We start from the raw sequence: 17,513 nt of genomic DNA, 5'->3' as shown, positions 1-17,513 counted from the left end.
TGTTTTTTTTCTATATTATGTATTGCATTGAACTGCTGCTGCTAAGTTAACAAATTTCATGACACATGCCAGTAATAATAAACCTAATTCTGATTCTGAAAGGAGTTAACAAAAATGGTCAGCTTAGTACACGTCTACAGTGCAGAGTCTGCATCTTCCAACTACAGTGTATTCCCCAGTATACCCAATTGTGGGAAGTCACTTAAGGACAGGCCTGTGCGAATTGGACAGCATTTTTTGGATTTTGAGTTTAATCATGAATCTGGGGTTTGCCTGAATTTTCTACAACAACACCACCATTATCCTGAAAAAACAACCTGGAAAGTCAAGACTAATCAGCACCTGAGCAGAGAGAAGCAGCTTTCAAATTTTGAAATGATGACCTTCCTTGAGAATCCATCAGCTTCACAGCAGCAATTTCTGGCCTGATGTTTATTGGGAGTGTGGAATGAGCTGATGGCAGAAATAGTGGATGTGGATTCGATTTCAACATTTAATAACATACCCACAGATTTGGCCTCCACTGCAGTCTGCAGCAGAGCATTCCACAGAGTCACCACTCTCTGACTGAAAAAACATCCTCTTTACCTCTGTTCTGAAAGGTCGCCCCCTCAATTTTGAGGCTGTGCCCGCTAGTTCTGGATAGCCCCACCGTAGGAAACATCCTCTCCTCATCCATCGATCTAGTCCTTTCAACATTTGGTAGGTTTCCATGTGATCCCTCCGCATCCTTCTAAATTCCAGTGAGTACGGGCCCAAAGCTGCCAAATGCTTCTCATATGTTTACCCCTTCTTTCCCGGAATCATCCTCGTGAACCTCCTCTGGACTCTCTCCAATCACCACATATCCTTTCTGAGATATGGAGCCCAAAACTGTTGACAATACTCCAAGTGCAGCCTGACTAGTGTCATATAAAGTCTCAACATTATCTCCTTGCTCTTATATTCTATTCCCTTGAAATAAATGGCAACATTGCATTTCCCTTCATTACCACAGACTCAACCTGTAAACTGACTTTCTGGGAGTTTTGCACGAGGACTCCTAAGTCTCTCTGCACCTCTGGTGTTTGAACCTTTCTTCCATTTAGGTAATAGTCTGCACTATTGTTCCTTTTAATGAAATGTGTTTTTATATATTTCCCAACACTGTATTCCATTTGCCACTTTTTTGCCCATTCCTTCAATTTGTCTAAGTCCTGCTGCAATCACATTGCTTCCTCAGCACTACCTACCCCTCCACCTATTTTGTAACATCCACAAACTTTGCCACAAAGCCATCAATTCCATTATCCAAATCATTGACAAACAATGTGAAAAGTAGTGGTCCCAATACCAACTCCTGAGGAACAGTACTAGTCTCTGGCAGCCAACCAGAAAAGGCCACTTTTATTCCTACTCACTGCCTCCTGCCTGTCAGCCATTCTTCTATCCATGCGAGTATCTTTCCTGTAACACCATAGGATCTTATCTTGTTCAGCAGCTTCATGTGTGGCACCTTATCAAATGCCTTCTGAAAATTGAAGTAAATGACATCTACTGCCTCTCCTTTGTCCACCCTGCTTGTTACTTCTTTTCTCAGCACATTACTACATTAAAAGACCCTATTGTATCGGCCTCTACCACCGTCACTGGCAGTGCATTCCACACACCCACCACACTCTGTGTGAAAAACTTACCTCTGGCATCCTCCCTGTACCTACTTGAAGCACCTTAAAACTGTGCCCCTTTGTGGTAGCCATTTCAGCCCTGGGAAAAAGCCTCTGGTTATCAACCTGGTCAATGCCTCTCATCATCTTATACACTTCTATCAGGTCACCTCTCATACTCCGTCGCTCCAAAGAGAAAAGTTCATTCAACCTATTCTCATAAGGCATACTGTCCAATCCAGGCTACATCCTTGTCAACCTCCTCTGCACTCTCACTATAATATCCACATCCTACCTGTAGTGAGGTGACCAGAACTGAACAGAGTACTCCAAGTACTGTCTAACTATGGTCTTATATAGCTGTAACATTAACTCCTGGCTCTTGAACTCAATCTCACAGTTGATGAAGGCCAACACACCATATGCCTTCTTAATAACCCTGTCAACCTGCACAGCAGGTTGTCCAATAGACACAGACCCCAAAATCTTGCTGATCCTCCACACTGCCAAGAGTCTTACCATTAATATTATATCCTGCCTTCAAAATTGACCTACTGAAATGAACCACTTCACACTTACCTGGGTTGAACTCCATCTGACACTTCTCAGCCCAGTTCTGCATCCTATCGATGTTGCACTATAACCTCTGACAACCCCCCAGACTATTCACAACACCCCCAACTTTTGTATCATCAGCAAACTTACTAACCCACCCTTCTACTTCTTCATCCAGGTTATTTATAAAAATCACAAAAAAGAGGGGTCCCAGAACAGATCCCTGTGGAACACCACTGGTCACCATCCTCCATGCAGAATATGTACCATCTGCAACAACTCTATGCCTTCTGTGGCAAGCCAATTCTCGATCCACGCAGCAAGGTCTCCTTGGATCCCATGCCTCAATACTTTCTGAATGAGCCTTGCATGTGGAACCTTATCAAATGCCTTACTGAAATCCATATACACTGCATCCACTGTTCTACCTTCATCAATCTGTTTTGTTACATTCTCAAAGAATTCAATCAGGCTCGTAAGGCACGACCTGCCCTTGACAAAGCCATGCTGACTATCCCTAATCAGGTTATGTCTCTCCAAAATGCTCATAGATCCTGCCTCTTCTCCAACAACTTGCCGACCACTGAAGTAAGACTCCCTGGTCTATAACTTCCTTGGTTATCTCTACTCCAGGGGAACAATGTTTGCAACCTTCCAATCCTCTGGTACTTCTCTCATCCCTATTGATGACGCAAAGATCATCGTCAGAGGCTCAGCAATCTCTTCCCTCGCTTCCCACAGTATAGGCATCCGTTAGTCTCATGAGACCATGGATTTGTGCCTTGGAAGGTTTCCAGGGCGCAGGCCTGGGCAAGGTTGTATGGAAGACCAGCAGTTGCCCATGCTGCAAGTCTCCCCTCTCCACGCCACCGATGTTGTCCAAGAGAAAGGCATTAGGACCCATACAGCTTGGCACTAGTGTTGTTGCAGGGCTATGTGTGGTTAAGTGCCTTGCTCAAGGACACACACGCTGCCTCAGCCAAGGCTAAAACTAGCGACCTTCAATAGACAATAGGTGCAGAAGTAGACCATTCGGCCCTTTGAGCCTGCACCGCTATTCTGAGATCATGGCTGATCATCTACTATCAATACCCAGTTCCTGCCTTGTCCCCATAACCCTTGATTCCCCTATCCATAAGATACCTATCTAGCTCCTTCTTGAAAGCATCCAGAGAATTGGCCTCATTTATTATGTTTTTTTTTCTCTGCTAGATTATGTATTGCATTGAACTGCTGCTGCTAAGTTAACACATTTCACGTCACATGCCGGTGATAATAAATCTGATTCTGATTCTGATTCTGAGACTCTGGAGGTCTCCCAGAATTTCCACACCTTCCACACAGAACAAAGCACAGCCACTGGAGCCATTCTTATTGCTCTATCTATACACTTACAGAAGAATGAGCAAGAAAAAGCTTATCAGATACTTAAGTCGCCCAAGCCTGTTGTCACGTACCCCGTGATGGGTTAAAGAACCAGCAGAAATAGAAAACACTACGGAGTCCAGTATTGCTATTAACTAATAATATTTATTAGTAACTACACAATACAGTAATATAAATGTAGATAAATCAAACAGGTTAGCAATGATTATATATAAGTCAGTGTGGAATATGTATATGAAAACCAAGCTTCTTCAAGTCTAGGGGTAAATAGATAGTCTTATGATGATGAGTAAAGTTCAGTTCAGTTCGTGGTGTTGAGTTGAGTAGTGATGGAGAGAGAGAGAGAGAGAGGGAGAGATTTGAATCTTCAGGTGAGCTGACACCGTCGATCTTCCCGTTGTCCTCCGAAATCCTTTAAAAGTCACCGACTGTGACTTCAACAAAGGGGACCGGTTTTCTGTGGTGGAGCTATCAACTCAGGCAAGTGTGGACACATGGACAACTCCCCACCGGTCAATCCCTTTTCCTCACTGCAAGAGCCACTGATCGATCCTCCAAAAACCCACTTTTCCTGTGGGCACAACAAAGCTCATTCAGTGTCCAAAAAACATGTGCCTGAGGTCTGTATCATCTGACCTCCTAATTATCTCACTGAACTGAGTACCAACTGTCATTCAAATAACTCCTCCTTCCTTTGGCTGTGTAAGAAATGTACAAGCAGGCAAATGTCCTTGGAAGTATAAACATGGCTGCCGAAAAACCATAACATCGATTGTCCATCAAATAACGCCGCCCTCGGTCACCATAGCGACTTACGAGCTGCTTGATGCTCTCTCTCTCTCTAACTCAGCAGAAATCCAAAAGGTCCTCATGCCTTAAAGTGACAGTCCAAAAATTAATCTTCCTCTCTCTCTCTCGCTCTGTATCTCTCTTTTCAAAACAATATATTGGTGTTAACTAACTCTTTCTCTCTCTTCAAAAGCACAGTTCATAGGGGTAATTCAGCACCCCGTCACACTGTCATCGCCCAAAGTCAAAAGTCTCCCACTCTAACACTGGTCCACTCCAACAATGGCCACTCCACTTGCCCCTGCCTCCTTTTTTTGAAAATTGCTAATGAATCCCAAACCCAAACTCCGTTTGGCCCCTGTTCAAGCTCTGAAAAATGGCTATGAAGCGCTGATTTTTAAAGCCCCCTCATGGACCTGTGTGAAGACATTTTTACTTTTCGCCTCCAAGCTCCGATTGGCCGCTGTTGAAGCTCCATACAAAGGGTAGTGGGTTAATGGAACAAGCTGCCAGACGAGGTGGTAGGAATGAGTACAATTAAAATTTTTAAAATGTGTTAATACTGATACTTGGTCTGGGAAGGATGTGGGCAGATGAGTTCAGTGTAGGTAAGCCAACAGGCCCTGAAAGGGCCTGTCTCTGCACTATATGACTCTGTAAGATGCATTTATCTAATTACTTCTCAGTAACTGATAAGACCATAATACTTCACTGGCGACCTTGGTGGCTTTTGTGACATCTTTCTTAGTAAATGACTTGATCATGCCAACAGCCACTAACTGTCTCACATCATGGACAGCAAAGCGACCAAGAGGTGGATGTTCAGAAAAGCTCTCGACACAAATGGGCTTAGTTGGCATTATGTATGCTGTATAAACTGATAATCTCATAAAGATCACGGAAATTATTTTCTGCATTTATGGCACCTTCTTTAAGCTAACTGTAAAACTTTATGAAATATTTTTAAATCATTGGCATTGGTGCAATCTATTGTCTGATCTACATGTTAAACTCTTTCTTGAACAGAATAAAGCAGAGAAGTTTTTCACTATTGTGGCACAGACATTAGAGAGTTTCGTGAAATCTACAGATGAGAATTTCAAGGAAGACTATGATCTGGATACAGATGAAAACCGGTTTGTTCTGGCGTTGGCAGGAATTGTAACAAGTAAGTTTAAATTCTTGGTCCAAATGAATGTGTTGTACACATTTTAAATTCATATTCCAATTTCTTAATTTTCCACTCAGCCAGTAGTTAAAGTACACTAGTGTTGAGATTCCTGGAGAAAAATGATACACGGGCTAGAGGTCTGAATTAGAAACAGAAAAAGGTGGATAATGTACACATGTCACATGTCACAGGTCCCGTTGTAACCTCTGACAGCCCTCCACACTATGCACAACACCCCCAACCTTTGTGCCATCAGCAAATTTACTAACCCATCCCTCCACTTCCTCATCCAGGTCATTTATAAACCACTGACTCACTGGCCTATAATTTCCTGGGCTATCCCTACTCCCTTTCTTGAATAAGGGAACAACATCTGTAACCCTCCAATCCTCTGGAACCTCTCCCGTCCCTATTGATGATGCAAAGATCATCGCTGGAGGCTCAGCAATCTCCTCCCTCGCCTCCCACAGTAGCCTGGGGTCATTGTGGCTATCCCTCGAGGTCAAGGATGATGGTCTTCGTTCTGAAGAAGTGGCCCACAGAGTGAAGACGTCTGTGTGTGTATTATTTAACATGTACTTGATATTGCACTCCAAAAAGCACACGATACTTCACAAATCAACCAACTGATTCCAATGGCATGGAAACCACGATGATTGGAACTGATGGATTTGTTGCAGCCTTCATCCGCCTTCACTGCCATTGAGTTAAAAGTAACTTCGTCTGCCTGTTCCACCATTGAACCTGGGGTACATCTCATCCGGTCCTGGTGACTTATCCAACTTGATGTTTTCCAAAAGCTCCAGCACATCCTCTTTCTTAATATCCACATTCATGGGTTAGGGATGAAATGTGTAAAGTTTCGTAGAAACACGAGGTGTGCCCAAGCTTGAATTCAATGTTTAAGTTTAGATACAGTAGGTACTTAGATGGCAGGGGTATGGAGGGCAAACATCCTGGTCCAGGTTGATGGGATCAGGCAATTTAAATAGCTCAGCATGGATGAGATGAGCTGAAGGGCCTGTTCATGCTGTACTTTTCTATGACTTTAAATAATCATTAAGTCAGGCAGCCACTTGGAAGGGAAAAACAGAACTTGTGTTCCAGATTTATGGCCTTACACAAACTTTTCAGATACTGAGTGACATTGATAGGATGCAAAATGGGCTGAGAAGTGGCAGATGGAGTTCAACCCAGATAAGTGTGAGGTGGTTCATTTTGGTAGGTCAAATATGATGGCAGAATGCAGTATTAATGGTAAGACTCTTGGCAGTGTGGAGGATCAGAGGGATCTTGGGTCCGAGTCCATAGGACACTCAAAGCTGCTATGCAAGTTGACTCTGTGGTTAAGAAGGCATATGGTGCATTGGCCTTCATCAATTGTGGGATTGAGTTTAAGAGCCGAGAGGTAATGTTGCAGCTATATAGGACCCTGGTCAGACCACCCTTGGAGTACTGTGCTCAATTCTGGTCACCACACTATAGGAAGGACTTGAAAACCATAGAAAGGGTGCAGAGGAGATTTACAAGAACGTTGCCTGGATTGGGGAGCATGGCTTATAAGAATAGGTTGAGTGAACTCGTCCTTTTCTCCTTGGAGCGACGGAGGATGACAGATGACCTGATAGAGGTGTACAAGATAGTGAGAGGTATTGATCGTGTGGATAGTCAGAGGCTTTTCCCCAGGGCTGAAATGGCTAGCACGAGAGGGCATAGTTTTAAGGTGCTTGGAAGTAGGTACAGCAGAGATATCAGGGGTATGTTTTTAACGCAGAAAGTGGTGAGCGCATGGAATGGGCTTCTGGCGGCGGAGGTGGAGGCGGAAACGATAGGGTCTTTTAAGAGACTCCTGGATGGCTACATGGAGCTTAGAAAAATAGAAGGCTATGAGTAACCCTAGGTAGTTCTAAGGTAAGGACGTGTTCGGCACAGCTTTGTGGGCCAAAGGGTCTGTATTGTGCTGTATGTTTTCTATGTTTCTATGAGCTCTAGATGTAATCCCACCCAACTTCAGTGGGGGAAAAAACCTGCTTGCAATTACCCGATCTATACCCCTCATAATTTTGTGTACCTCAATCAAATCTCCATTAAAAATTCTACGTTCCAAAGAATAAAGTCCTAACCTGTTCAGTCTTTCCTTGTAACCCCTCTGTCCCAGCAACGTACTTCGAAATTTTCACTGTATTCTTTCAACCTTAAGTCAGTATGGTTTCCTTAAGGGAAAATCTTGCCTGGCAAATCTGTTGGAATTCTTTGAAGAAATAACAACCAGGATAGATAAAGGAGAATCGGTAGATGTTGTGTAATCGAATTTTCAGAAGACCTTTGACAAGGTGCCACACGTGAGGCTGCTATGGTATTACAGGAAAGGTTCTAGCATGGGTAAAGAAGTGATTGATTGGCAGGAGGCAAAGAGTGGGAATAAAGGGAGCCTTTTCTGTTTGGCTGCCTATGACTAGTGGTGTTCCACAGGGGTCTGTGTTGGGACCACTTCTTTTCACATTATATGTCAATGATTTGGATCAAGGCATTGATGGCTTTGTGGCCAGATAAGTGGAGGGGCAGGTAGCATTGAGGAGGAAGAGAGGCTACAAAAGGACTTGGACAGATGAAGTGAATGGTCAAAGAAGTGGCAGATGGAATACAGTGACGGGCAGTGTATGGTCATGCACTTTGGTAGAAGTAAAAGAGCAGATGAAATAAAAGCATAGACAGTTCTCCAAATGGAGAGAAAATTCAAAAAATCAGAGATGGAGGGGTAGGTAGTGCTGAGGAAGTGACTCAATTGCAGCAGGACAGACAAATTGGAAGAATGGACAAAAAAGTGGCAGATGTTATAGTGTCAGGAAATGGAAATGTATGATAATGCATTTTGGTAAAAGGAACTATAATGCTGAGTATTCTCCAAATGAGGAGAACATTCAAACACTGGAGGTGGAGGGACTTAGGAGTCCTTGTGCAAGACCCCCAGAAGGTTAATTCACAGGTTGAGTCTCTGGTAAAGAAGGCAAATGCAATGTTGGCTTTCATTTCAGGGGGAATAGAATATGAAAGTAAGGAGATAATGCTGGCCCTTTATAAGACATTAGTCAGGCCACACTTAGAGTATTGTCATCAGTTTTGGACCCCATGTATCAGAAAGAATGTGTTGTCATTGAATAGAGTCCAGAGGAGGTTCATGAGGAGAGTCCAGAGGATGATTCTGCGAATGAAGGGGTTAACTTACAAGGAGCATTTGGCAGCTTTGGGCCTGTACTCACTGGAATTTAGAAGAATGCAGGGGATTTCATTGAAACCTACTGAATGTTGAAAGGGCTAGATAGGATGGACATGGAGAGGATGTTTCCTTTGCTGAAGGCATAGCTTCAAAATTGAGGGGCGACACTTTAGAACAGAGGTAAGGAGGAATATTTTTAGCCAGAGGGTAGTAAGTCTGTGGAATTCTCCGTCACAGACTGAAGTGGAAGGCAAGTCTATGTGTATATTTAAGGCGGAAGTTGATCATTTCCTGATCAATCAGGGCATCAAAAGATATGGCGAGAGGCAGGTGTATGAGGTTGAGTGGGATCCAGGATCAGCCATGATGGAATGGCGTTGCAGACCCGATGGGCTGAATGGCCTAATTCTGCTTCCATGTCTTATTGACCATAAGATATAGGAGCAGAACTAGGCCATTTAGCCCATTGTGTCCACTCCACCATTTCATCATGGCTAATCCATTTTACTTCTCAGTCCCAATCTCCTGCCTTCCCCCTGTATTCCTTCATGCTCTGAACAACCTATGCCTTAAATATACATGAAGAGTTGGCCTCCACAGCTGCACAGACTTGGCGTCACCATTGCCTTATACATTCTTGCTTTTACATATTAGTCCACTTGAAATGAATGCCTTCCTCACCACAGACTCAACCTGCAAATTAACTTTCAGGGCATCCTGCACGAGTACTCCCAAACCTCCTTTTGCCTCAGATTTTTGTATTTTCTCTCCATTTAGAAAATAATCAGCCCTTTCGTTTTTTCTACCAAAGTGAATGAACATAACTTCCCGACACTGTACTCTATCTACCACTTCTTTGCCTATTCTTCTAATCTGTCTAATTCCTTCTGTGGCCTCTTTCTATTTCCTCAAAACTACCTGCCCCTCCACCTATTTTCATATTTTCTGCAAACTTTACCACAAACCATTAATTCCATCATCCAAATCATTAACATGTAATGTAAAAAGAATCAGTCGCAACACAGACCCTTGTGGAACATCACTAGTCACTGGCAGCCAGCCAGAAAAAGCTGCCTTTATTCCCACTGTTCGCCTCCTGCCAACCAGCCACTGCTTTGTCCATCACAGAATCTTTTCTGTAAAAACCGTGAGCTTGTAGCTTGTTAAGCAACCTCATGTGTGGCACCTTGTCAAAGGCCTTCTGAAAATCAAAGTACACAACATCAACCAACTCTCCTTTGTCTATCCTGTTTGTTCTTTCTTCAAAGAATTCTAACAGATTTGTAGGCAAGATTTTCTCTTGAGGAAACCATGTTATAAACTATAGTCTATTTTATCACCTGCCTCCAAGTACCCAGAAACCACATCCTTAACAATCAATTCCAACATCTTCCCAATCACTGAGGTCAGACTAACTGGCCAATAATTTTCTTTCTTCTGCCGCTCTCCCTTCTTGAAGAGTGGTAACATTTGCAATTTTCCAATCTCCCGGAACCATTCCAGAATCTAGTGATCTTGAAAGATAAAACCATACCATACCATAGAAACCATAGAAACTACAGCACAGAAACAGGCCTTTTGGCCCTTCTTGGCTGTGCCAAACCATTTTCTGCCTAGTCCCACTGACCTGCACACGGACCACATCCCTCCATACACCTCCCATCCGTCCAATCTGTCCAATTTATTCTTAAGTGTTAAAAAAGAACCCGCATTTACCACCTCGTCTGGCAGCTCATTCCATACTCCCACCACTCTCTGTGTGAAGAAGCCCAGCCTAATGTTCCCTTTAAACTTTTCCCCCCTCACCCTAAACCCATGTCCTCTGGCTTTTTTCTCCCCTTGCCTCAGCCTGCTTGCATTCACTCTATCTATACCCATCATAATTTTATATACCTCTATCAAATCTCCCCTCATTCTTCTGCGCTCCAGGGAATAAAGTCCTAACCTATTCAACCTTTCTCTGTAACTGAGTTTCTCAAGTCCCGGCAACGTCCTTGTAAACCTTCTCTGCACTCTTTCAACCTTATTAATATCTTTCCTGTAATTTGGTGACCAAAACTGAACACAATACTCCAGATTCGGCCTCACCAATGCCTTATACAACCTCATCATAACATTCCAGCTCTTATACACAATACTTTGATTAATAAAGGCCAATGTACCAAAAGCTCTCTTTACGACCCTATCTACCTGTGACACCACTTTTAGGGAATTTTGTATCTGTATTCCCAGATCCCTCTGTTCCACTGCACTCCTCAGTGCCTTACCATTAACCCTGTATGTTCTACCTTGGTTTCTCCTTCCAACGTGCAATACCTCACACTTGTCTGTATTAAACTCCATCTGCCATTTTTCAGCCCATTTTTCCAGCTGGTCCAAGTCCCTCTGCAGGCTCTGAAAACCTTCCTCACTGTCTACTACACCTCCAATCTTTGTATCATCAGCAAATTTGCTGATCCAGTTTACCACATTATCATCCAGATCATTGATATAGATGACAAATAACAATGGACCCAGCACTGATACCCGTGGCACACCACTAGTCACAGGCTACCACTCTTTGTCTTCTTCCATTGAGCCAACGTCTAATCCAATTTACCACCTCTCCATGTATACCTAGCAACTGAATTTTCCTAACTAACCTCCCATGCTTACTAATTCCTGTACAGTATCTTCAGCTACTTTTTTCAGAACACTAGGGTCTACACCATCTGGTCCAGGTGACTTATCTACCCTCAGAACTTTCAGTTTCCCATGAACCCATCCCAGGGCAGGTACTCAGGATGTGCACAGCACAGCTGGCAGGTGTGTTTACAGACATTTTTAATTTCTCCCTCTCCCTGCTTCAAAACATCCATCATTGTTCCCGTACCTAAAAGACCGAGGTAACATGTCTGACTGACTGGCATCTTGTTGCACTCACCTCAATAATAAGCAAATGCTTTGAGAGGCTTGTCGAGGACGACATCTGCAGCATGCTACCACCCACACAGCTGATCAACAGATGATACAATAACCACAGCTCTACAAACCGTCCTTGCACATCTGGAGAAGAAGAATAAGTAGAATGCTGTTCTTGGGCTACAGTTCAGCATTCAACACCATAATTCGCTCCAAGCTCAACAAAAAGTTCAGAGGCCTCGGCCTTCACCCTGCCATGTATAGCTGAGTCCTGGACTTCCTGTAAGATCACTGGCAGGTTGTAAGAGTGGGCTCCCTCACCTCTGCCCCTCTGGCCCTCAACACATGTGCCCCTCAGGGCTGTGTCCTAAGTCCCCCCATGACTGTGTTGCCACCCATAGCTCCAATCTGCTAATTAAATTTGCTGATGACACTACTTTGATTGGCCTGATCTCAAATAATAATAACAAAAAATAAGAGACATCTTGGGAATCAAAGTTGGTGGTGAAAACATCAATAATTTCAGATCTCCGGATGACATTGTCTTAATTGCAAGTACGGAGGAAGAACTACAAAACTTAATTGATATAGTCATTGAAGAAAGTGCAAAGATGGGTCTATCTATCAATTGCAAAAAGACAATGTATGGTGATATCCAAAAAGAAGGAGAATCCTATCTGCAGGCTGAAAATAAACGGGGAAGACATAAAACAAGTACAGAGCTTTTGCTCCTTAGGAAGCTGGGTGACATCAGATGGCAGGTGCGACATGAACATCAAGAGAGGAATAGGGATGGCAAAAGACACCCTTACGAGATTGAAGATTATACTGACCCTAACACTAAACTAAGCATGACAACCCGCCTCAGAGTACTGAAATGTTATGTTTATCCAGTTATGTTATATGGCTCAGAATGTTGGACAATATCTAGTAACATGAGGAAACGAATTGTAGCAGCAGAGATGTGGTTTTTGAGGAGAATGCAAAGAATATTGTGGATGAAACAAATATCTAATGAGGATGTCATGAACAGAGAAAACACAAAAAGAGAAATAATGTATGAGATCATGAAAAGGCAACGTAACTTCATCGGACATGTGATTAGGAAAGAGGAGTTAAAAGATTGAAGGGAAGAAAGCAAGAGGAAGGCAAAGACAAATGATGATGGAGACAGCAGCCAGAGAACTGGAAATGAATACTAATGAATTGATCCACTTGACCTGAAACAGGAGTGTGTGGGCCATGGCAGTCAAAGCTCAATCTGAGCATGGCACCTGATGATGATGATGATAATGAATCTCAAGTAATAACGAGGCAGCCTACAGGAAGAAGTCATCACCCAGACACAGTGGTGTCAAGAAAACAACCTCTTCCTCAATGTTGCAAAAACAAAGGAGCTGGTTGTGGACTACAGGAGGAATGGAGACAAGCTAACCCCTATTGACATCAATGGATCTGGGGTTGAGAGGGTAAATAGCTTTAAGTTCGTCGGCATACACATCACCAAAGATCTCACGTGGTCTGTACATACCAACTGTGTGGTGAAAAAGGCACAACAGTGCCTCTTTCACCTCAGACAGTTGAAGAAGTTTCTAAGAAACTTCAAATCCAAAGAACTTTCTACAGGGGCATAACTGAGAGCATCCTGACTGGCTGCATCATTGCCTGGTATGGAAACTGTACTTCCCTCAATCGCAGGTCTCTGCAGGGAGTGGTGCAGACAGCCCTGCACGCCTGTAGATATGAACATCCCACTATTCAGGACATTTACAAAAACAGGTGCATAAAAAGGGCCCGAAGGATCATTGGGGACCTAAGTCACCCCAACTACAAACTGTTCCAGCTACTACCATCTGCAGCATAAAAGCCAGGGCCAACAGGCTCTGAGACAGCTTCTCTCACCAGATTGTCAGACTGATTAATTCACACTGATACAATTGTATTTCTGTGTTATATTGACTGTCCTGTTGTATATACTATTTATTACAAATTACTATAAACTGCACATTGCATATTTAGACGGAGACATAACGTAAAGATTTTTACTCATGTACGTGAAGAATGTAAGAAAGTCAATTCAATTCAATTCAACCTTCTCCCTAATAATGGCAACTTCATATCGTTCATCACTGCTGACCTCTGTAGCTTCCACCATGTTGCTAGTGTCTTCCACAGTGAAGACTGATTCAGTTCTTGTGCCACTTCCTTGTCCCCTAATACTACCTCTCCAGCATCGTTTTCTAGTGGTCCGATATCCACTCTTGCCTCTCTTTTGCACGATGTATCTGTAGAAGCTTTTGGTTTCCTCTTTAATATTATTGGCCTGCCTACTTTCGTATTTCATCTTTAGCTCCTTAATTACTTTTTTAGTTGTCTTCTGTTGCTATTCTAAAGCTTCCCAATCCTTTAAAGTCCCTCGAAGGTTTGGTCTATTATATGGCCTCTCTTTGGCTTTTATGTTGGCTTTGACTTCTCTTGTTAGCCACAGATGTGTCATTTTGCCTTTAGAATACTTTTCCTCTTTGGGATGTTTATATCCTGTGCCTCCTGAATTGCTTCCAGAATTTCCAGCCATTGCTGCTCTGCCGTCATCCCTAACTTCTTCTCAGATTTCAACGTGAATTTGATCATATTAAAAGGTTCTTTTACCTTTAACTCTCTAATCAATTCCGGTTCATTACACAACACCCAATCCAGAATAGCTGATCCCCTAGTAGTCTCAATCATGAGCTACTCTAAAAAGCCACCTTGTAGGCATTTTAGAAATCCCCCCTCTTCGAATCCAGCACCAACCTGATTTTCCAATCTATCTGCATATTGAAATCCCCATGACTATTGTAACATTGCCCTTTTGGCATGCGTTTTCGAACTCCCCTTGTAATTTGTAGACCACATCCTTACTACTGTTTAAGGATCTGTATATAACTCCCATCAGGGTCTTTTTACCCTTGAAATTCCTTAGCTCGATCCACAAAAATTCAACACCTCCTGACCATATGTCACCCCTTTCCACTTATTTGATTTCATTTTTTACCAACAGGGCAGCGCTGCCCCCTCTGCCTTCCTGCCTGTCCTTTCGATACAATGTGTATTCTTGTACATTCAGCTCCCAGCTATAATCTTCTTTCAGCCACATTGTACATGCCAATCTCTAGCTCTATTACAGGTTCATCAATCTTATTCTGAATAATCTTCACATTCAGATATAACACCTTCAGTGCTGTATTCACCCTTTTCAACTTTGTCCGCCTTTCACGTTGCAACTCATCCCGTTGACTGTAATTTTGCCCTATCATCAGCTTCTCCTTGGAAAAGAGTACAGTCGATGTTTTAGGCCAAGACCCTTCAGCAGGACTGGAGAAAAAAAGGTGCATATTTGTACCAGTGACATAGGTAGGAAAAGGGAAGAAGTCCTGAAAAGAGACTACAGGGAGTTAGGAAGGAAGCTGAGAAGCAGGACCACAAAGGTAGTAATCTCGGGTTACTGCCTGTGCCACGCGACAGTGAGTATAGGAATAGAATGAGGTGGAGGATAAATGCGTGGCTGAGAGATTGGAGCAGGGGGCAGGGATTCAGATTTCTGGATCATTGGGACCTCTTTTGGGGCAGGTGTGGCCTGTACAAAAGGGACGGGTTGCACTTGAATCCCAGGGGGATCAATATCCTGGCAGGGAGGTTTACTAAGGCTACTGGGGAGAGTTTAAACTAGAATTGTTGGGGAGTGGGAACCGAACTGAAGAGACTGGGGAAGAGGCGGTTGGCTCACAAGATTAATAAAGGCCAATGTACCAAAAGCTCTCTTTACGACCCTATCTACCTGTGACGCCACTTTTAGGGAATTTTGTATCTGTATTCCCAGATCCCTCTGTTCCACTGCACTCTTCAGTGCCTTACCATTAACCCTGTATGTTCTACCTTGGTTTGCCCTTCCAATGTGCAATACCTCACACTTGTCTGTATTAAACTCCATCTGCCATTTTTCAGCCCATTTCTCCAGCTGGTCCAAGTCCCTCTGCGGGCTCTGAAAACCTTCCTCACTATCTACTACACCTCCAATCTTTGTATCATCAGCAAATTTGCTGATCCAATTTACCACATTATCATCCAGATCATGGATATAGATGACAAATAACAATGGACCCAGCACTGATCCCTGTGGCACACCACTAGTCACAGGCCTCCACTCGGAGAAGCAATTCTCTACTACCACTCTTTGGCTTCTTCCATCGAGCCAATGTCTAATCCAATTTACCACCTCTCCATGTATACCTAGCGACTGAATTTTCCTAACTAACCTCCCATGCGGGACCTTGTCAAAGGCCTTACTGAAGTCCATGTAGACAATATCCACTGCCTTCCCTTCATCCACTTTCCTGGTATCCTCCTCGAAAAACTCCAATAGATTGGTCAAACATGACCTGCCACGCACAAAGCCATGTTAACTCTCCCTAATAAGTCCCTGCCTATCCAAATGCCTGTAGATTCTGTCTCTTGGTACTCCCTCCAATAACTTACCTACTACCAACGTTAAACTTAACAGCCTATAATTTCCTGGATTACTTTTCGATCCTTTTTTAAACAACGGAACAACATGAGCCACTCTCCAATCCTCCGGCACCTCACCTGTAGACAGCGACATTTTAAATATTTCTGCCAGGGCCCCTGCAATTTCAACACCAGTCTCCTTCAAGGTCCGAGGGAACACCCTGTCAGGTCCTGGGGATTTATCCACTTTAATTTTCCTCAAGACAGCAAGGACCTCCTCCTTTTCAATCTGTACAGTTTCCATGATCTCAGTACTTGCTTCCCCTAATTTCATAGACTTCATGCCAGTTTCCTTAGTAAATACAGACGCAAAAAACCTATTTAAGATCTCCGTCATTTCCTTTGGTTCCGCACATAGGCGACCACTCTGATCTACAAGAGGACCAATTTTATCCCTTACAATCCTTTTGCTCTTAATATACCTGTAAAAGCTCTTTGGATTATCCTTCACTTTGACTGCCAATGCAACCTCATGTCTTCTTTTAGCCCTCCTGGTTTCTTTCTTAAGTATTTTCTTGCACTTCTTATACTCCTCAAGCACCTTATTTACTCCCTGCTTCCTATACATGTCATACAACTCCCTCTTCTTCTTTATCAGAGTTGCAATATCCCTTGAGAACCAAGGTTCCTTATTCCTATTCACTTTGCCTTTAATCCTGACAGGAACATACAAATTCTGCACTCTCAAAATTTTTCCTTTGAAGGCTTCCCACCTACCGATCACATCCTTGCCAGAGAACAACCTGTCCCAATCCACGCTTTTTAGATCCTTTCTCATTTCTTCAAATTTGGCCTTCTTCCAGTTCAGAACCTCAACCCTAGGACCAGATCTATCCTTGTCCATGATGAAGTTGAAACTAATGGTGTTATGATCACTGGAACCAAAGTGCTCCCCTACACAGACTTCCGTCACTTGTCCTAACTCATTTCCTAACAGGAGATCCAATATTGCATCCCCTGTAGTTGGTCCCTCTATATATTGATTTAGAAAACTTTCCTGAACACATTTTACAAACTCTAAACCATTTAGACTCCTAACAGTATGGGAGTCCCGATCAATATATGGAAAATTAAAATCCCCTACCACCACAACTTTATGTTTCCTGCAGTTGCTTGCTATTTCCCTGCAGATTTGCTCTTCCAATTCTCGTTGACTATTGGGTGGTCTGTAATACAATCCCACTAATGTGGCCATACCTTTCCTGCTTCTCAGCTCCACCCATAAGGACTCAGTAGACAAGCCCTCTAATCTGTCCTGCCTGAGCACTGCTGTAATATTTTCCCTAACAAGCAATGCTACTCC

At 43.2% G+C, this 17,513-nt stretch overlaps 1 protein-coding gene across 1 annotated transcript in view; it reads left to right on the top strand.

Moving 5' to 3' along the window:
* Window positions 1–17,513, top strand: part of hsf2bp (heat shock transcription factor 2 binding protein) — a 98,370-nt gene that overhangs the window by 49,746 nt on the left and 31,111 nt on the right. Inside the window, exon 8 of the mRNA XM_072262174.1 lies at window positions 5,403–5,544. Coding sequence (XP_072118275.1) covers window positions 5,403–5,544 — 142 coding nt within the window. The remainder of the gene's footprint in view (window positions 1–5,402; window positions 5,545–17,513) is intronic.

Source organism: Mobula birostris, chromosome 6, assembly GCF_030028105.1.
Source record: "Mobula birostris isolate sMobBir1 chromosome 6, sMobBir1.hap1, whole genome shotgun sequence".
Lineage (NCBI taxonomy): Eukaryota > Metazoa > Chordata > Chondrichthyes > Myliobatiformes > Myliobatidae > Mobula > Mobula birostris.
This window is presented reverse-complemented; position numbering and strand designations above follow the sequence as displayed.